Here is a 22,849-nt window from a genome sequence, read left to right on the forward strand (position 1 = left end):
ATTTCGGCCTTTGCGAATGCGAATTTCAATGATACATATCGACCCTAGATTGTTAAAACAAGCTACAGATACATAACATGGACCGGCTGTTACAATGGATTCCCTGAGAGAAGCGCAGTGCTTGCAGCTGGCTGCCTTGCTTAAATGTTCAATGCATAATCTATTGCCTCTTTGTAGTGACAGTTCGCAAACTCAATTGCATTTTGTTTACAGTTTGAATTTTTGTATTTTCTCAAACAGCTTTTAACTCACTAAACTATGACAAGCTTTGATTTTTTTTTTATAACTTTTAATTGTCCGAATGGCATTAGAGTGCTTTACAACAGAATAAAACTACATTACACATTTATTTCAGGCACATGGTGATTAAATGATTTGTGCAGAACTAAAGGATATTGACCTGAGGCCTAAATTCGAACCTGTAACCATGTTCGAAGGTTGGCAGTACCAGTAAATAGGGTGCTATTCAAAACAGAAGAAAATACATAAGATATTAGTTACCTTCATTGACTTATGATTAACAGGACCGCCACAAGAAATGGTGACAATTGTACATGCTCACAGGCAGGTGCGGCCGGTACAAGTAAGAGCCATAGGATGGGGTGGGGCAAGGGCGAGGCGGGGGCGAAGTCGACATACGGGATAGGGAAAATAAATCAATAAAACCACTTACCTTGCGCTCGCCACATCACAGAGCGCAAGGTAAGTGGTTTTATTAATTAATTTTATTTTCCCTATCCCGTTGTATGTCCCTTTCCCCGCACTGCCCCGCCGCTACCCCACCCTGCCCCACCACCTCACTGCTCTTACCTGTGCCAGCTGCGCCTGCTCACAGATCTCAACCCCTTCCTGATTTATAGTGTAACACAAGACCTATTGGCATAACCCTCTCAACAGACACAATGGAAGCAAGGATTTAAGTTTTTCTCCTTGAAGGCATCTGTACGCCCTTTCCTGGTCAATGTGCGATTCCCTAGAAGTTTATTGTATACTCAACAATACTGGAGCCCTTTCATGTAGAAGTTTATTTTCTGCTGATTCAGTTGTTGAATAATTGCTGCATGGTTTGCTGTCATTTTTTTGAACAGTAGCTGATCAGTAACATCTTTGAGAAGATCCTGTCACTAAATAAATTGAGAAAAGTGTCTTATAGATGTTTGATTGTTCTTAGAGTTTCTGTTCCTAGAGCCATTTTTTACTAATGAATTATATAATAAGTAGGGCACATCTTTTGCCATAGCAAACCTTTTTGTTGTTACCTAGTTATTGTGAGAGAACAGGCTTACTGTGGAAGAACCTGGAGAAAAAATGTGTCCTGTCATGATAATTTTGAACGCCTTACGAAACCAAGCATAGAACAATCCGTAAATGATTGGGTTGAATGTAGAATTAAAGTATCCCATCCACAAGGCAGCATTATATACGTCTACAGGCGTTGAGAAGTTCAGGAAAGGGTCTGCTATGGTGAGGATGAAAAAAGGCAGCCAGCTTAATATAAATACCCCCATTACTATACTTAATGTTTTTGCTGCTTTGCTTTCTTTTTTCAGAGGCACCTTGTGTTCTTTGGACGTGTGCCTTGGTCTGTGTGCAATTGCATCTATTTTTTTGGCTTGAAGTTTTGCTACTGTAAAAATGTGCATATAAATACCTACCATCACAGTGCCTGGAATGAAAAAGGCTATCAAAGAACTTATCAATCCCCAGATCTTATTAAAAATGAGAAAACAAAACCCAGTGCAGGTGATTGATTGTATATACTCTTCTATTCCATCAACATGAATTTCAGATAACACAAGACCAAAAGCAAAGATGAATGGAGCTGTCCAGCTAATAAAGACAAATCCCTCAATAACAGGAATTGTTATTTTTGTCATGTATTGCAAAGGGTGGCACACAGCATAATAGCGATCAATGGAAATAAAGCAGAGGTGAAATATAGATGCTGTACAGAGCATAATATCACAGCAGGTGTGCAGGGTACAGAAGAGGTCCCCAAAGTACCAGCAGGACTCGATGGATCTGACCATGCTGAAGGGCATCACGACAAGACCCAGCAGGAAATCCGTGGTGGCCAATGAAAGGATCAAGAAATTTGTTGGCGAGTGAAGCTGCTTGAAATGAGAGATTGAAATAATGACAACCATGTTTCCTCCAACTGTGAGTATTATTGACCCCACCATGAAGATGTACATCGCTGAGAGATTGGCTTCGGATCTGTTTTCCCTGAGACAGGAAGTGTTGCTATGCTCGTAGCAGTAGAGCACTGCTTGCGGGCCTTGGAGGTACGATGAATTCATTTCCAACAGCCAATGAAATTGCTTCTTCTCATTTCTAGTAATAAAAACAAATATGCTTAGGTTGTTGTCACAGTCAATTACTTTGTTACATTCACTTTAGTCGGTACTAAAACTGTTTAGATTTAACCTAGGCCACTGTTTCAAAATACTGTGGCACAATTCCAGCAATTTTATTTGCTCTACACACTGAAAGCAAATTGATGGTATTAGATCCATACCTGGGACGGTGTGTGATTATTAGCCCAAATAAACTGTGGAAAACTCACAGTATTTCTCTGCCAATTCATTTGAAGAAAGATAGCCAATGCCCTCATAGTAATGCCCAGCAGCTCCATTTCAACTATGTCACTTAAACATATGTATGACCCTATCAACATGATTGTAAACCACCAATACTGACCACATATGCTTTAGACAACACACAATGCTTCTTTAAAAAATCTACTTGGATTGTCAACCAACACCAGAATTTGATTTATTTTTATGTTATTCACATGATGCAAATATCTTCTTAAAGGGCCAAGTGTTCAGCCTTTCTGGTTCTATAATAGATGTCGGGGTGGGAACACAAGTCTTAACAGGCTCTGTAGTAACCAGACCCCAGGATATTGTGGCATAGATTCGCAAATTTTGCAGGACAAAATTGAAAACGTTGTGGATTTATTGTATCTTTTTATAGTACTCATACTCATTCCTTTACAGCCTTAAATCAATGGAATCTGTTTTATCAGAGTATTTCTCTTTGAAATAGGCATGTTTAAAGTGTCTGAGAGTGTTTGCACAGGAAGGAGTAATCCTGTTGAACTCAACGAGTCAGGTCAACAAATAAATTGGGATTACACAAATTCACAAAACAAATACGCAACACAACACAAAGCACAAACAAATTTTCAATTACTGCTGAGGGATGTGGGGTAGCAAAAAAGCCACTGGCACAGGCAGCTGTATGTGACGTGATTTATACAGTATATCCGAAGCACGCCAGACCTCTTCTGTTGTGTAACTTTGCAGTATCAGATGTGTTGGGTCGTGCATTGAACAGACTGGACAGTGTACTACTGTGACATTCCCTGTTTGCCCCAACCCCAGGCCTCCAGAATTAAGAGCATGACACCTTCCGCCTCTGCCCTGCAGTGTGTCTTGTGAGAGTTGTCACATCTGAATCCACCATGCCAATGTGCTAATTGGGTGGGGGTCTCTCATACAGCATCCTCCAGAGTTATGTATCTGATTCTCTGGACCTGTACCACCAAATCTTATATGCCACATGCACCCCAATCTCCTGCAGCTAAGGTGTCTGTCCCCATCCTTGATGTGTCCTCCTGTCTAAAACCCAGGAACTTGCACCCCATGTCACTGCATTCTTGATCTAAGACCAATGCTCTACTTTCACCAACATCCCAGGGCAAACGTTCTTATAAATGCAGGCTAACTCATCATTGGGCTTTTGAAAAGGGAACCCATTGCTTCTTATGGGCGATGTCTCCCTTGGTAGAAGTGAGGGCAAGGGTTACATTCAAGTAGTATGCCAATCCATTAAAAACATGCCACCTTCTGGCATACCTCTGCAATGAAGAAACCCAGTGACAAAAAAATAAATCCTCTAACCAGACAATTTCCAAATGCTTAAATTCCCCCACAAGAGATTTACAGGAAAAGGTGATGAGTAAATGTTTTCGCTGCCCAGGATAATTCATTCTGGACCGAACTCTGCCCCTTCCCAGCATCACAACCCTAAACCACTTTATAATTTTACTGGAAAAATCTAAAATTGTTCTGTTACGACTACACCCATCCAACATAGTCACCCAGACAGGCCAGAATTTGAATAAATTGTGTTTAGGTTTTCATTATCTTGTCGGATTTCACCTATTTGTGTTTGGCCCATGGGTATGGTTTGTGCTGCTGAACTGTTAAATTCAGAGGGAACTTCTGCTCCATAACAAGCTATGTCATGCTTGGGTCAAGGAACATCTTTGCCTGGGTTAGCTAGGTCACTTGCTGCTGATGATCTGGCACTCCCCCAAATATTGGCACCCTTTGTAACTACCTAGAGTTGCTCAGCCAGAACCTTTCCTGCACACCTAGGGGCATATCAGCAAGGGCTTTATCTCTGATTTTTTAAAGCCAAAAAAGCAGAGATAAAGCTATCGCCCTGTCAACAACAGGGTGCTAACATTCAAAATTGCATGTTAGCACCCTTTTTCACTACACTTCCCTTTGCATCTCTAATGAGATGTAAAGTGGGCGTTCCTTTTTAAAATAACTGGAGAAATGTTCATAACCGACATTTCTCCAATGATCAATTGGCATGCTAACAAGCATAGCTATAAGAAAAGTAGCGCTAACGGTGGTTATCGCTACTTTCCTTACGCCTGCTTTTAGTTTGACTTAGCCATGAAATCCAATGGAAGGTGGATATCATGGTTAGGCATGCCGTGCAATAACAACGTAGCGCCAAACGTTGTGCGATTATCTCAGGAATCCCAGCGAAAATTGCACATTTGGCAGCTAACTCGGTTATTTTTATCGCTTTGGAGACAAGCTTCGCTGATAGCGCGCTATCTCCGCGATAAAAACAAGCGATAGCCAGTGATAATTATCCTAGTGCTAAGTGCGCTTAGCGATAATTATCGCCGGTTGTTGATGATATGTCCCCTAGTAAAAAATAAGCTATTCAAGGTGCTACCAGTTTATAGTCTCTCTTGCATGCCTTGAAAGTTCTTGTCATACTGAAACGTAAACACTGGGCTGGCATTTTATCTTGCAGAGCATTCCAGATGCCTTTAGGCAAGAGCCACAGAACTTTTCCGGATCTACCTTTGAGCTCTCTGAGTTTGCATTAAAAAAGAAATCGGCTAGCGTTACGTCAACACAATGCTAGAAAGACAAATGGGCATCTTTGATTACTGTCATCAAAACAAAATATTTTGGCAGTGCACACTTATTTAAGTATTTTGAAAAACAATGATTTTGCTTAATCTTCATTTGATTTGCCTGTTCAAAGGAAGCTATAGTGTAATTTTAAATGCTATTTACCAATTTCAATAAGTAATGTTATTAGCATACTTTTTGAATATTCACTGTTTTATTCTTCAGTTTTAGTTTTAAGCAGGTTTTCTTTATTTATGCTGTTTTAGTCATGGTCCTCTGGTGTGCTGACTTCAAATCCTGTAGTTCTAGCATTTTAACAGTTGCAGATGTCAAATTAGATCTTGTCTTTTTCTGACTCCTATGTTTTCCAGGGCTGCCTCCCTTGAAACTTTTATCTCTTGAAGTGGCTGAGAATCACAAGTTTGGCTTCTGGGTTTTCCCTTCCTTGGAGGCCTAGATAGGTTTAAGTAGGGAAAGTGTTGGACTTCAGAGGGATTACATTTATTATTCCCACTCCAGTCTAAACAACAGTAGCAAAAGAGTTAGACTTGGAAGGGTTTTATTTACTGTTCCTACTCCAGTGAGTGTAACAGAAGGAAAAGTGTTGGACTTTGGAAGGGTTTAAATTACTATTCCCACTCCAAAAAGCACAACAGTAGGAGTGGTAAAAATTACTATTGTATCTGCAGTCTGTGCAAAAGTAGGGAAAAGATTGGACATTGGTGGGGTTAGATTTACTATTCTCCCCCCCCCCCCCAATTTTAAGCAACAGTATAGAGAGTACTTCACTTCAAACACATTACATATTTGAATAACCATATTCATTTAGAAAACAACTTTTAATAAAAACATAATTAATTAACATTGAAATCTATATATATGTATACATATATTTATAAAAAAATAAAACAATTAAACAATGTACATAATCAATAATCAATTAAATGAATATTTAGCATTAAACAATTGTTATTTAATTATTACCTAATTATCTTTTCACCATATGTGTCTACAAACCTAGCAACCCACTTCTAAAATAAGCCTGAAATGAATATGTATAGCACAATTTACATAGTTGATAAATTAAGTAATTATTCAAAAATTAATTGTTAACTAATTATAATGTAATTTACTCTGGGCCCTATGCCCCTAGAAACACAGCAAGCCACCTCTGAAGTATAACTAAAATATATACATATTACTTAATGTACATAATCAATAATCAATTAAATAATTAATTCTAAAATAATAATTTCCTGTTAATTTATTAATAGTTAGTTAACTTAATACCCTATAGCCCTAAAAACCTGGCAACCCACACCTAAAATAAAACTAAAACAAATCAGCATCGCAAAATGTACATCATTATTACCACTTACATAATTATTTACAAATTATTAAGTATTCATTTATTATTACTTAATAAACTTCCCATCATATCCCCCTACAAACCAAAGAACCCACTATGACACTATAAATTACTATTAACAATTAAGTAAAAAATTGTAAATCACTTAAAATTACAAACGGCATTTAAAAATAAAATTAAAAATAATTAACAATTATACAAACAATAGTAATACACAAACTAATATATGAACTAAAACACATTAAAATAATTAAAGGACAATATTTTTACAACTACATTACTGAAAACGATATTAAAAAGAAATATATTCTTAAAAACAATATTACTAACTTGAAAAAACGATATTCTTGATAACAATATACTTGCATCACAATATTTTTGTATCACAATATTTTATTTCAATTTTTTTCTGTCTCTCAATATTGACAACTCAATATTTTGTCCAAACACCTCCAGATACAGTACTATGTGGCCAAATGATGAACAGTGCCAACTGCTGTCTGGCTGTGGCCTGCTTTGTGCGATGTCCTATGAATTAAGTAGAAAGCAACAAAGTTGCAAAAATTGTGTTTCATTGTTGCAAAATAGACAGAAATGACAAAACAGTAACTCTGTGATCCTCTCTGTCTATGAGCATGTGAGGTGACAAATGATGATCGTCAACTAGTGATGATAAACAAGGAAGATAAGCGGGAGAGAACAATACAGAGATACTGAAAGAGCAAGGGAGGGCGGAGGTTTTTAAAAGACATGGTAGCAAGAGGGAGATCGGAAACAGTAGAGATAGGAGAGAGAGAGGTTATAAAGTGGCAGGTGGGAAACAAGGTGAGACAGATGAGCAAAGTGAGAGACTAGACATGAGAAATGGGAAAGACCACCAGTGGAAGATAAGAGCAGGTGACATCACAGACAGACCAGTGTGTACGAGTAGAAAGTTTTAAATAGATGTGTGTATGTTTGTGTTAGATCTAAAGTGAGGAGTACAGCAGAGGTGAAAGTGTAACAGACAAGAGAAAGGGGGAAGATGACCAGTGGAAGAGAGAGGATATTACTGTGGTAGAGGTGATAAAGAAAGTGACAGCTTGGAGAGATAGGTGAATACGTGGTAGGTACAGAGTCAGGGGAGAAAGTATGAGATAAGAAGACCGGTGAAATAAGGAAGGGGGAGAAGAAAGACAAGCACAGATAGAAGTCAAAGGGGAGAGAAGTAAAACAGAAAAAGAGAATGAGAATGAGAATGGATGATATAAGAGGCAGAATGAGAATGACAGGTATGGCAGGGGAGATGTTTACCTTGTCACTTTGAGGGACTGAAGATTTAGCTCGGCCTCTTCAGTGCAGTTCCATTCAGGGGCGTAACAGATGCTCCCCCATCCCCTGCAGTAGAGGATCCATCTTACCATACCTTGCAGGGTGGCCCCTTAGGTTTCATTACAACACTGAGTAGCTGGGCATGACTATGGGTGGTGTGTCTACCTCTCATTAAAAGAAGTAGCATAAAACGATTATAAGTTGTTATGAACACAGTTTACCTCCTTTACTTTGTAAGAAAATTTGGGGTTTCTTCTGCGTAGTTTCTTAGCATTTTATTAACCTATTAAAGCACATCAGATCAATTTTCTAAGTGTATTATTTTTCAATATTACAACAGAGAGACAGCATTTATCTGCTATTAGTTCTGTATATCCTTGTTATGAATTATTCTCAGAATTGGCGTGTGGCTTGTGTGCAAATCAACATAAACGTGATTCGGGAGAGATCCCATTCATCACAACCATTGATGCCTTAATTTGTTTCTTTTGCATATGTCGCCCTAAGTGGGAAATTTATGCCCAGACGTGGGTCCCATGCCCACTATACCACTGTATTCAAGCTAGCCTGGCTGATGAAGGGTGATGCCCTGAAGCTGCTACCAGGATGCTTGTTTCTGGTCCAGGGAGGACCTGGCTTGGCAGTCCGGGCTGGACAATTCCCACAAGGACAGGGTCGAGACTGGTTTACATATGGCTGGGTCCAAACTGGGGTGGTGTGGTGAGCAAAAGAATTATGGATTTAACCGAGATCCTTGTGACTGGGGGTAAATGCTTGCATTGTCCAGCTTTCCGTCCATCAATTGTTTCTTTTGCATATGTTGCCCTAAGTGGGAAGGGCATGCCCGGACGTGGGTCCTGTGCTCAGTCCACCACTGGATTCAAGCTAGCCTGGCTGATGAAGGGTGATGCCCTGAAACTGGTCCCAGGATGCTTGTTTCCAGTCCAGGGAGGACCTGGCTGGGCAGTTCTGACTAGACTGTTCCGACAAGGAACAAGGTCAAGACTGATTTGCATATGGCTGAGCCCAAACTGGGTGGTGTGGTGAACAAAAGAATGATGGATTTAATCCAGATCCTTGTGACTGGGGGTGAATGCTTGCATTGTCCAGCATTCTGTCCATCAATTGATTCTTTTGCATATGTTGCCCTAAGTGGGAAGGGTATGCACGGACAGGGGGTCCTGTGCTCATTTCACCACTCGATTCAAGCTAGCCTGGCTGATGAAGGGTGATGCCCTTAAACCGGTCCCAGGATGCTTGTTTCCAGTCCAGGGAGGGCCTGGCTGGGCAGTTCAGGCTGAACTGTTCCCACAAGGAACAGGGTCAAGACTTATTTGCATATGGCTGTGTCCAAACTGGGGTGGTGTGGTGAGCAAAAGAATGATGGATTTAATCCAGATCCTTGTGACTGGGGGTGAATGCTTGCATTGTCCAGCATTCTGTCCATCAATTGTTTCTTTTGCATATGTTGCCCTAAGTGGGAAGGGTATGCCCAGATGTGGGTCCATGCTCACTACACCACTGGATTCAAAATAGCCTGGCTGATGAAGGGTGATGCTCTGAAACCGGTCCCGGGTTGCTTGTTTCCGGTCCAGAGAGGACCTGGCTTGGCAGTTCGGGCTAGACTGTTCCCACAAGGAACAGGGTCAAAACTGATTTGCTTATGGCTAGGTCCAAACCGGGGTGGTGTGGTGAGCAAAAGAATGATGGATTAAACCCAGATCCTTGTGACTAGTGGTGAATGCTTGCATTGACCAGCGTTCCGTCCATTAATTGTTTAGTTTGCCTTAATGCTGATTGACAACTCTTGAAGGTGTTCTGTCACACATTGGTTGGCTACTTAGAAGGATGGCCCAGCCATTTCATGAAACCTATTCACATTTTTCTGACTTCCCCCTTCTACACAATGAACCCACCACGTGTGCAGCTGTCCCAGGCTTGGAGGCACAGTGTTTGGTTTGCCGATCTGTTTGCTGTGCCCAGGACCATGGGTTTATCCTACAGTCCTGCGGAGGGAATGCAAGCCACCCTTTAAATGAGTATGCCAGTGACTCTGTGCCCACGTGATCTGAGAAACTATCTGTGTCTGCTGACATACTCATCCTGCTCTGAAAGTCGAGTGCTCAAACTTTACCTTATACCAGTAGATCGCAATCATATTAAGAAGGGCAAAATGAAAACGATCTAGTGGACCCACCGAGAGACATAGACTTGGGGACTGATTCTTGGCAGAGTCCATCTTGCCTCTGCCCAGTGCCCTAATGATGACAATTAGGACACTACTGCAGATTTACAGAAGGAATTGAGAATGCTCTAAGGAGGAAAACAGGTTGAAGGGACTATGTGGGGCCCTAATTTAGTGCCCAAGGTCCCTTCATAGGCAGCATAAGTCCAAGGGCTCGTATGCCTTTTGAAGGTTGCAACTTCACCCTTTCTTTGTTTTCCGTTTCGATCAATAGTGCCTCAGCCTTGGTATATTCCATGTGTTTCTCCCTCCGGAGAAGGGCCACCTTAAAACTATGCTTCTAAGATCTACAGGATGATATGGGCCTCCTGCCAGGCCCATTAATCTCCCTCTCATCTTCTGCTGGAGTGCAGAGCTTTGTCTTTAATCCTAAATCCTCTGTTGACTATTGGGTCATAACTGGCGAGGAGCTCTGCAAGCAAATGTAACTATAAGGTCCTGAATCTGAAACTGACTAGTTTGGATGCATTATATTAATACAAGGGATGTTTAGCTCTCATTTATATGGCTTCACTGTGGAAATCCTGGAATTAAAGGTTGAGTACCAACATTCTTAGTCATTCAGAGTTGACAAAAACACTCTTTATTGTATAGTTACTGCCCACATAACTGAGGAAAATTAAGGAACAATAAAAGCACCACAAAAACTTCTTGCAGCAGCAACACAAGCTAAATAAATAACCTTTCTTCACAATAATAGCACTGCACAATCACCAGAACCTACCTCCAAAAGGCCCCACAGGCATGGTGAGAGTCCAGTTTCCTCATCTTGACTGTGTTGCCAGTCACATGAGACTCAAGTACTGCCATGGAACAGAATATTGACGTAGTGTTTTATAGATATTAACCTGCTGCATGAGGACGTCATCAAGATTTTGATGAGGTCCTCATGCAGGTGGATGTATTTCAGAAGAAAGCTACAAGAATGGCAGAGGAAGTGAAAACCTCAATGACACAGTGCCCAAATGATAATCACTGTTGCTGCAGTTAGTGCTCAAGGTGCTCTAGATGAAACAACATATGCTTTGTGGGGAAGCAAAATGGGCAGACGAGACGGTATGAGAGTCAAGCTATTTATTGAAGATTTGATCACACTTGCACTCCATTCTAAGTGCTTGTTATCTTCTTTTTCACGGACAGGGCAAAAAGAACACATGTGCCTACCCCTCAACCTTGAGCTTCCCAAAGGGAAGGGTATTCACATACATAATTAACTTTGGCAGTCAAAGATGCTATCCAGTGAGCTGTTAGGACGGATGGGGAATTTAGCTTTTAAAAGTTGTGAGTGCTTCCATTCCACACTTTGCACAAACGATCCAACAGAAACACACTTTTGAATCTGTGAAAAGGGAGTTCATTGCTCACCAGAAGAATATTTCTGAGCCAAAGACTGAGGCAATGACTGGTACTTCCTCTTCTAGACAAATGGGCTAATTATGAGTGCCTTAGGGGGCAGTCCTGTTAAGTACCACACATCAGGGGTTAGACTAACGAAATGTAGGGTTTGTGTCCACATTACAACACTAAAATGCATTAGTCATTCATATTACAGCTCCTGGGGACATACATGATTATGTGCAGTGAGGTACTCCATTCATATAACACTGCACTGCAGGCTGCATCTCCAGTTGCAATTATTCATCATGAGCTCCTCACTAACTCAGCTAGGCAAGAAGGGGTGAGCATAGTTGGTCTGGTAAGTGGCTGCTAAGGGTAAACTCCAACTGCTTCTTCCGCGTTTCCAGTCTGCAGTCAATAAATAAATAAATAGCGGACAGGCCCGGCAATGCTGGGCCACATGGACCTGGTGTCAGTGAGTGAAAACAACAATAAACATGGGAGATGCATACCAAGACTTATCTAGGGATCTGGCACCTTCTTGTTTTCCGGCATGTGATGCCTTGCGGTTGACCCAGGTGGCAGGCATATCTTTGTTTTACTGCTCTGCCACACCCACCCAGTCAGTGTGGTACCATGTGACCTTGTTTTCTGGTCATGCTGCTGGGCTGGGCTGTGGGTGCAATGCAGGATGTTTTCAGCAGCAGCCAAACCTAGTTTCCTTTTGCCATTGCTTACCTCTAGAGCCCCTGGACAGGTGGCCTAAGAGACTGGATGTTGCTAACTTAGGGCTAGATTGCGGGTTTGGTCGTCCATAGAGCTGCCAAACCCGTGGGTTTGTGGCAGTCACCGCTGCACCAGAGATCTGACTGCTGAATTATAACTTTGATGATCGGACCATCATCAAACTGCTGCAACAGACACAATCGCTAGGAATCCGCGATCCTTGGCGGTGGTGCAGAGGTCTGTGGAGGCAATATGCTTGGCAGTGCAGCTGTGGCACCATCAAGCATATTACCACTTTCCCCACTGACACCCTTTCCATGGTGGTGAGCGTGCAATGAAAATGCTGGTGGTGGGGAAAGAAAGGGGGCCCTACAGGGCACCCTTTTTCCCATGTGAATGGGGGTGCATGTAGGGTGTACATGTGCCTCTCAGTCTGCAGGAACTGTCTTTGATGCTTTAATTGTGGTGCCTTTTTCATAGGCACGGTCAGGGGACATCCAGAGAACTGCCTACCAGACACAAGAAAACTCGTAATCTGGTGGACAGGCTTCACACGGCTTTGGCGGTGTGGGAGTGTGGCGGCCCCACTCCCACACTTTCAAAGTCATAATCAGGCCCTAAAAGTCGAAATGTTGGAGCCCTCACCTACCCTCCTGTCACATGTATATATTGGGTGGTCCCTCTCATCACTAGATCACTGGGCACAGGCAAGATGGACTCTGCGAAGAATCCGTACCAGTACCGGCCAGACTGCCACCATTAGACTCCTCCAACCGGCACTGATGGCATTGTGACTCGGATGATAATTAGTGTCCTAATGAAGCCAGAGCCTGCCCAGCGTGAGAAAGCAGCATGCAGTGCTGCTCACAGAGGAACTCCATCCATGGCCACAAGCAGGCCTATCAGGAAGGAGCCTCAGCTTCCAATCATCCCAGAACACAGCCTGCTGCCCAGTGAACCCAGTACAGCCCAAAAGTCGAAGATGATCTTAGCTGGCTCACCCTGGCATTCACTTCTGGTTGGCACTGTACAGGTGAGTCCGGCAGCAGAGCACTGTGAATTGAGTGCAGTGGGAGCAATGACAGAGTGTGGAGGTGTGGGCAGAGTCAAAGATGGTTAAAAAGGACAAAATATTCTTATGTCAAAATGTTTGCTGGTCTTTTACCTTTAGATAACTGCATATGAAATATTGGAGCACACACATTACAATAATAGGCGCTGGAACTAGGGGTGCTGGGGGTGCTGCAGCACCAACAAAATCAATATGTTTGGGTCCAGGAAGTGAATGAGTTAAAAATATGCCTTTGAATGTAGATTTCATCTTGTCCCATTTGCTATGCCTTCAAAGATAGAGGTCAAATTTCAGACTATGTCTTGTGACAAATTACTGTTTATTCTTTCAGCATGGAGAATGATGTTTACTTTTCTTTTTCTGACTGCAAAGTTAGAGGATCTTGCGAAGCAAACGATCTGACAATATTACTGGAACTCACAGAGTGGATTGTGAAAGGAAATGCTGGGTGTAAGTTTTTTATAACTTTTATAGCACAATAACATTTTATATCTGTAAAAAAACTGTACAAGTATTTCAAAACATATCAGCATTTAGGAAAGCACCCATTTTAATTCTGTATTTTATGAAATTCTGAAGTGTGATTAAAACAAAGAATTCATTAGATTAAAGAAAATCAAGAAACTCTATTTGGTGTTGTGCAAATATTAAATATTTGGTGAAATCATATTTCCACACATTATCATTTGTGCACTCTCTATTTTTCTCAGTAAATGCATGTTAGTGTGATTTATTTCCCATTTAAATTGAAACGTGCTGTCTGTAAATGACAATGCACTACCACACCTGGCATTAGTGATATGCTTGTGACAGTGTGCTCCAAAATGCACCATGGGCTACATACCATACCACACTCTTACCACTCTCTTGCTGAATAGACTTGGCTAATTTGCAATAGTTGTTCTTTGTATTTTTTGCACAATCTCTATGACTTCGGTGACGTAACATTGATGCCAGCCCCCCCACTCCGAAAATTATTACAGCACCACTGATTACAATGAAACGTAAATGCAAATATCATCATCATCATCTTTATTTGATTATTAAAAATATAATTATAAAATATCAATCATCATCATAGACACAGGATAAAATATCAATACATTATTAAACCATACACATTACAATATTTAAAAATTCACAGAATTGCGCCATGTAATAAAACATTTTTAAAAGACCCGATTAGAATAACACACAACAGGATGAGACATCATACAGAGATAATAAGATGCAGCCCTACATTGCCGAAAGCCCTGGACTTTTAAAATAGATAACACAAATCTACATCTAAAGGGTTAATTCTGAGGGGAAGTGGCATACAAAGGCACGCAAGGATACAATTGGTATTGTGCTGTCCCAAAGGGAAAGAGAGATTGCAGCTGATAGAGCCCAGTCGGAACCTGGTCAAAATTGATCTTTCCCAAACGTTATTGACCTGTGCGAGATAAAGTCCAATACACTGACATGTCTTAGTCATGATATAAACTCTCACAGGTGGTTTCTCTGGTTCCTTTGGCTCTCTAGCAGCAGAAACAAATCTCAAAAACTCCTTCTTAACCAATTCAGCAGGTGAGGGGGGGTTGGAAACAATTCCGACCTTCCCAGGCTTTTAGTAGTGCTCCTAATGTAGTGTAAGCAAAAACATCAAATGATGGTCGGAATGCTGAACAAATCAAACCTTCACCCTCAGTCAAAGATCTGGGTTTAAACCATCGTTTTTTTGCTCAGCACATCACCCCTGTGTGGACCCAGCCATATGCATATCAGTCTTAACCCTGCTCCCCATGGGAACAGCCAAGTCCGACTTGCCAGGCCAGGTCCTCCCTGGACCGGAAACAAGCATCCTGGGAATGGTACCACCCCTCATCAGCCATGCTAGCTTGAATCCTGTGGCACAGTTCCCACGGGAAGCAGGGTCGAGGCTGATTTTAATATGGGTCAAAACTATTGTGGTGAGCAAATAAATGATGCATTAAACCCAGATCTGTGACTGGGGGTGACTGATTGATGTGTTCAGCATTCTATCCATAATTTTGGGCGCTCTCTTTGTCAGCCATGGAGCAACTCAAAAGTTGCACTATTCTGACCCACCCTCTTTTGTTGGCTTTTTAGGTATCAGCAGCCTTGTAATGCTTACACTTGGGTGGCTGCTCCTGGTGCTGAGGTCGGATTACTTTTTTACTCTAGATGTTGGGTAAGTAGATGTTCGTTTTTTGTGCAGTTTCTTGTGCCGCCCTTGGGGTATCTTCATACTTTCTCAAACCTAGTTGATCTCTGCCTCTTAGTGCTTCTCTTTGCTTCTCAGCTTCCCCTTGCAGCATCATATTGCAACCGGGTGCTGCCGCCTATTGGGCTTTCTGTACCTTGTGGTCACTGCCTTAGCGTCACTGCACTGTATGACTGACGGCTCTGTGTTAAGTTTTGGCATCGCACCTCTCATCTTGGTCGTATCAGCACATTTCTGACCGACAATAACCTAAACTTTCTGTAGGGTGTTCATTTTTTTAAAGGTTTTGTACTGGCTGGAGTTGTGCTTTAACTCTACATATGCCAAACGTCGATTCTTCACTTTGACTGAGGCGTTCGTGGTACGCACAAGTAGTTTGCTGGACTTCAGATACTCTCTGGAAGAGCAATCTCAACTCTTCGGTTTGCAGTGTCCACGTATCCCCATCTCGTCACCAGTTATAGCATCCTCCCGAGCCCGGTAGCATGTAAATGAATTACGCCACACACGGTGCTCAGTAGTACACGTCTTTATTTCTCACAGTGTAACTGGCAACTGGCTCGTACTCATGTAATTTATTAACCACACACAATCACTGACATTACTTAACTAAGGAGTCCATTAGGGAATATATAGGGGTCCTTCGCTCTTCGATACACAAGACACTACACCTTCCTCTGTGCTAAGTTCATAAACATACCCTTGCACTATGGCACAAAGGTGTGTGTGTGGTGCTCAGCAACAAAATTCTGCACCAGCATGCAATGCCACACAACATTTTTGCCTACTGCGCTGCATTACGTGACACTTTGGTAAATCTGGGCCAAGATCTAAACTATTGGAACCAGCAAATAAAAGGTCCCATGCCCTACCATTCATTTTATGACTACAGGCTCAATGGCTCATGATATGACACTTCTGTGACACAAAACCAGCAACAAGTGCAAGACAGAAAATACAGCATCTCTCAAAATAATACACTTTATAGGTTAAGAAGTATTTCATCATGCTGACATGTTTACAGAATATACACGGTGTAGGTCACAGGTATTTGGAGCACAGTGTTCCCAAGGTGATAATGTTAGAAAAAATACAGAATGCTGTTATGGATGTTTCTGAATTAAGACTCCTTGAAAAAGTAGAAAAGACTTAGGCAAGAGACTTGGGGGTCTGATTTAGATCCGGCGGATGGTGACAGATATTGCGTCTGCTGAAATATTAGTGAGTCAGTGCTAGGGATGGGTGCGGGTGAGACTGGTCAGAGCGTTTTTCTAGTAAAAGCTAGCCATGCCTATAATACAGATAGAACATGTTGAATCACTGAGTTGAATGTTTACAGCTCAGGGCACCAGTGTACCATAAGAACATCTGCATCCTGCTGGGCTAATGTCCACTCTACCCAGCCTTTAGAAACGCAGGAAATATGATATTAGATTAACTGCAGGCATCTTTTGAGGCATGCTTTGCTTCACTTGTGAGCCAGGACTGCATGAATGGTACTGAGGAAAAAGAAATTAGGACAGGTGTAGATCAGTGTATTCAAAATGTTTTGGACAAGACAGACTGAATGTTTTTTCTTACAAAAAAGATTGCAGCTATCTGTCCAGAAACCCGAGCAAGTTAATAAAGAAGATGTTTCAGAATGAACAAATAAATTGGTCCATAAAGAAATGTTGATTCGGAAACACCTGACAAAACTTCAAAACTGGCAGCAGGACCTAGAAGATATCAAAGTGCAACACAAAAAACACACGAGATGCCTGATGGACCCTTGGCATATCTAGAACAATGATCAACATTGAAAGGAGATACCCTGATTCAGTGAGAAGGGATGGGTATTGATCTCAGAAAAACAAAGAAAGTCCCTTACCACAAGACTATATTGTATGTTAAGAGGGCCCAATTTGCAAACAAATTCTTGGGAATGGATCATGTGCTATGTTTCTTGTCACTTTCAAAGAACAATTTAAAAGATTTTAAACAAACATTATTTTATCTGCTGTGAATTTGAATAAAAAACAACTTAACAATGGAAATGTACAATAAATTATTTGTTTATTTAAAAAGGTTTTTCAACTCTTGAGAAATCAAAAGCATAACAATCAATATATATTAAAAATATCTCCTCACAGAGAAGACATAGTACATAATACAAATTATTACAAATAAAATTTTTGTTACGAAAAAGTGTATCGAAGCGGTGTTTTTGTGAGCCATTTCTATTTTTTCCCCTTTTTCAGGACGTAATTTTCGACTCAATCGAAATTACAAAAACAATGTACAAAAACATTTATTACTAACTTATATTATTCATAACACAGCAGTCATTTACCAAACACCCTATTAGTTATGTAAACATAGCCCTCTATTACCGTAGTAATATAGTCCTCTATTACTCCGGGTAGGTCGCTTTCCCACCGCTGCAGCTAGCTCCACCTGTGCCTCCTGGTTCCTGCCGCCTTGCCTTCTGTCGCTGCCCTCCTGTTTCTTTCCCGCCGCTGACTCCCGTGCGGCCCCGCCCCCCGCGCGCCCATTGGCCGTCCTGACCTCCCGCCTCCCGCCTCCCAGCTGTCCCCTCTTCCCCTTCTACCCTCTTAAGGCGGCCACTGCGCGGTGTAAACAGCGACCCTTGACCGAAGGCAAGCCCGTCTGCCCCCGTCCGTGCCTGGACCGCGCCCAGCACCAGAACCCCTGGCCCCAGCCAATGCCAGGGCACCTGACTGAGGTACGTGACAGCTACCCTCACCGCACTCAACACCGGTCGAGCTGCCGCCTGCCGCCGAGCCACCCCGCGGCGCACCCATGGACCCTTCACCTGCCAAGCCTGCAAATTCACTTGCCTCCAAACCTGCACCCCACCCACGGAACACAGCAGCAACAACAACAACCACCTCAAGTGCATCCTGCTCAACACCCGCTCCGCCCACAAACACGCCGTCGAACTCTGAGAACTCCTTGATACCACAGCACCAGACATCGCCTTCCTCACGCAAACCTGGATGAACGTCTCCTCGGCCCCCGACATCGCCTTAGCCATCCCAGACGGCTACAAGATCACCCGGAAGGACCGCGTCAACCAAACCGGAGGAGGATTTGGCATCATCTACAGGAACACCATCAGCGTCACGACCAACGCCGAAGACACATTCACCACCGCCGAACACCTACACTTCCAGATCCACACCGACCCCTAGATCCCCCCCGAGGAACACTCATCTTCAGACCCCCGGGCCAACGGACACAATTCAGCGAAACCATCGCCGACTTCATCTGCCCGCATGCCCTAGCCTCACCAGAGTACCTCCTCCTAGGGGACCTGAACTTCCACCTGGAGAAAAACAACGACAACAACACCACCACCCTGCTCGACAACCTCGCCAACCTCGGACTTAAGCAACTGGTAGACACATCGACCCACCTCGCCGGCCACATGCTCGACCCCATCTTCTCCGCCAGCAACCACTTCTCCTTCAGCCACTCCACCGGACTACACTGGACTGACCACAGCTGCATCCACTTCACCTTCAAGAAGACCACCTCCCACCACCAGACGCTACAGATCCCCCGCAGATGCTGGAGCAAAATCACCGCAGACCAACTGAGCACATCACTAAGCCAGAACTCACCTGTCGACACCCCCGACGCCAACGACGCAGCACACAATCTCGCACAGTAGATCACCAACTGCGCCGATGACCTCGCTCCTCTAAAGAAACCCACAGGCAAGACTAGCAACAGAAAAACCGCATGGTTCACAGACGCCCTCAAAATCGCAAAGAAACCTAACCTAACCATGGAAAAAACCTGGCGCAACAAACGAACAGCAGAAAACATCACAGCCCTCAAGAGCGCCACCCGCGAATACCACCAGATGATCCGCACCACCAAAAGGACATCGTTCAAAGAGCGTCTGGACAACAACGCCCACAACAGCAAGGAACTCTTCAGCATCGTCAAAGAGCTCTCCAACCCCAGCACCAGCAACAACGACATCACACTGTCGCAAGACCTCTTCAACTCCCTCACCACATTCTTCCACCGCAAGATCGCAGATATACACGACGGTATGCAACGTTTGGATGTACCATGTTACTCCGCATACTTTTACTCCGCATACCGTTACAACGCGACTTTTACAACGCATACCATTACAACGCATAGCGCTTTGGGGTGCTGGATAGTGGTAAGTATAATTTACTATTCTAACTCCAGTCCCCGTGGACCCTAGGGAAGGTGTTGGATAGTAAATTATACTTATTCCCTATCCTAGAGCGCCCCCCAGCGCAATGCGTTGTAATGGTATGCGGAGTAAAAGTCGCGTTGTAATGGTAGTGCGGAGTAAAAGATGCGTTGTAACGGGTGTATACCGCAACGTTTACAACAAAAATTTTACAACGCACTACCATTACAACGCAGGTATTACCACGCATACCATTACAACGCATTGCGCTGGGTGGCGCTCTAGGGTAAGTAATAAGTTTAATTTTCTATCCAACACCTTCACTAGTGTCCACGGGGACTGGAGTTGGAATAGAAAATTATACTTACCACTATCCAGCACCTCTAAGCGCTATGCGTTGTAACGGTATTCGTTGTAAATACCACGTTGTAAAGGTATGCGTGGTAAAAGTATGCGTTGTAACGTCATACATCCATACACGACAGCTTTGGACCCCAGACTCCGCCTCCAGCCACCAAACCAATGACCCCCACCACCAGCCTCAGCGCATGGACCCCCATCAACACTGAAGACACCACCCGCGTCATGAACACCATCCACTCCGGCTCCCCCTCCGACCCATGCCCTCATCATATCTTCAACAAAGCCGACACCATCATCGCACCCCACTTCCAGAACGTCATTAACAGCTCCTTCACGTCAGCCACTTTCCCGGGAAGCTGGAAACACGCAGAAATCAACGCACTGCTGAAGAAACCAACAGCGGGCCTCAAAGACCTCAAAAACTCCCGCCACATCTCTCTTCTCCCCTTCCCGGCTAAAGTCATCGAGAAGACCGTAAATAAACAGCTGACTGCATTCCTCGAAGAAAACAACTCGCTCGACCCATCCCAGTCCGGATTTCGAGCAAACCACAGCACGAGACCGCCCTCATCACAGCCACCGATGACATCAGGACCCTGATGGACAACGGAGAGATAGCTGCTCTCATCCTCCTGGACCTCTCGGCAGCCTTTGATACCATGTGCCACTGCACCCTAATAACCCACCTCTACAACACTGGGATCCAAGGAAAGGCCCTGGACTGGATCACATCGTTCCTCTCCGACAGAACCCAGAGTGTCCGCCTCCCTCCCTTCCGCTCCGAGGCCACCAAGATCATCTGCAGCGTACCCCAGGGCTCCTCACTCAGCCCAACTTTCTTCAATATCTACATGAGCCCCCTCGCCACCATCGCATACAAACACAACATCAACATCATCTCCTATGCCGACGACACCCAACTGATACTCTCCCTCACCAAAGACCCTCTCACCGCCAAAGCCAACTTCCTGGACGGAATGAAAGATGTCGCAGAATGGATGAAGCACAGCCATCTGAAGCTCAACTCGGACAAGACGGAGGTCCTCATCCTCCTGGGATGACTCCTGGTGTCCCACAACGCTGGGCACAGCACCGACACCCACAGACCACGCACAAAACCTGGGATTCATCCTGGACTCCTCCCTCACGATGACCAAGCAACGCAGTCTCATCCTCATGTTGCAACACCCTGCGCATGCTCCGAAAGATCTTCCGGTGGATCCCCACCGAAACCAGAAAGACGGTCACCCAGGCCCTCATCACCAGCCGACTGGACTACGGAAACGCTCTGTACGCAGGATCCACAGCCAAACTTCAGAAACGCCTTCCACACATACAGAACGCCTCCGCACGACTCATCCTCGACATCCCTCGCCACAGCCACATATCCGCCCACCTGAGAAACCTGCACTGGCTCCCCGTCAGCAAGAGGATCACGTTCAGGCTGCTCACCCACGCACACAAAGCACTCCACAACATGGGCCCCGAATACCGCAACAGCCGCCTCTCGTTCTACACTCCCACCTGCGAGCTCCACTCCACCAGCCTCGCCCTCGCCAGCGTCCCACGGACTCGCAGAACCACCACCGGAGGAAGATCGTTCTCCTACCTAGCAGCCAAGACATGGAACTCCCTCCCCACACACCTACGACTGACCCAAGACCATCTCACCTTCAGGAAACACCGCAAGACCTGGTTATTCGAGCAATAGTAGGCACCCCCCCTCAGCACCTTGAGACCCTCACGGGTGAGTAGCACGCTTTACAAATGTATTGATTGATTGATTGATTGACTTTCTTTGTTTTTTTATTGTTCTCATATCTAGAACAAGCCTCTGATGATATTGCAGCTCCTTTGAAACAGACATGATTTTTCCTAATACCAGCATAAGGCTTTTGTCTGTTAGGGAAGCACTGAAAGAATGTTTTGGTTGCTTTTCTTATTCACTTTGTGAATTCCGCAGTAGGTAATTTTGAATTCAGAAGGAATTTGTATAATCTCTTAAATGTTATATATTACTAGTGTTGTGGTTCTTATTATATAAACACTTTGTATTTGTAAATATAATGGGATTTACATTTCAGCAGATGGGATATCTGTCACTGTTGAGACAGAGGAACCTGTCTGCCAATGTCTAAATCAGGCCCTAAGTACAGAGAGGGAAATCCTGACCCTCTCATATACATGCAGTCTTCAGGTGTAAATACCAATATAGTTTTGACTCTCAGTGTATATCATAATGAATTTGACTGCTAGCATTTCACTGCTTGGGTTAGTTGTGGGATATTGTATGGAGCAAGTGAATGCTTTCCAATGTGAGATTATTGTTCCTTACTGTAGAGAGGAGTCCGTGGCAGAGGAATGAGATTTCAACAGATGACAATAGCAGCCCAGTGGACAAACATGCACTACCACAAATTCACAGCCTCCTTGTCATCTGGACAATTATTGATGTTCACATTAGTTTTGAATATTTATATAATTAAAGGTGACACTGATAATGGTAGCAACATTTGTACCAGCTAGAGGAATGGCCTAATGAATAGCTCAAGAGACAGGAAGCGCCGGTCACTGCAGACTCAGTTGTATCAGCTGGTAGTATGGCCAAGAGATGGTCTTAGCCAGTAGGGAAAGATAGTTGACCCAGGTGAAGCAGCAACATGATAGACTGCAGTCATGTTCACCTGGAGAAGTGTTCTGCACACTTCCTAGAGCACCAGATATAAAGGGTGGTGCTGAAACTGCAAACTCAGTGTTTTGGGGAGGTTTCCAACCTCGGTTATCTTCTTCAGGTATCAAACAAAAGCAAATGGTTTTCAAGAAAGGGGCACAAACAAGCCTTAC

At 43.6% G+C, this 22,849-nt stretch overlaps 1 protein-coding gene and 1 pseudogene across 1 annotated transcript; one reads left to right on the forward strand and one right to left on the reverse strand.

Annotated features, from left to right (window-relative positions):
* Positions 1–1,259: 1,259 nt before the first annotated feature.
* Positions 1,260–2,300, reverse strand: LOC144761776 (trace amine-associated receptor 4-like). Its single transcript, XM_078647022.1, has one exon. It carries the CDS (start codon positions 2,298–2,300, stop codon positions 1,260–1,262), a length of 1,041 nt encoding a protein of 346 aa, XP_078503148.1.
* Positions 2,301–16,749: 14,449 nt separating this feature from the next.
* LOC144762732 (mediator of RNA polymerase II transcription subunit 28 pseudogene) lies at positions 16,750–21,874 on the forward strand (annotated as a pseudogene).
* The last annotated feature ends 975 nt before the right edge of the window (positions 21,875–22,849 follow it).

This window comes from Lissotriton helveticus, chromosome 6, assembly GCF_964261635.1.
Source record: "Lissotriton helveticus chromosome 6, aLisHel1.1, whole genome shotgun sequence".
NCBI lineage: Eukaryota > Metazoa > Chordata > Amphibia > Caudata > Salamandridae > Lissotriton > Lissotriton helveticus.

What these genes read in the sequence shown, in the direction of transcription:
- LOC144761776 (XM_078647022.1), bottom strand. Translation starts at nt 2,300, where the DNA reads ATGAATTCATCGTACCTCCAAGGCCCGCAAGCAGTGCTCTACTGCTAC.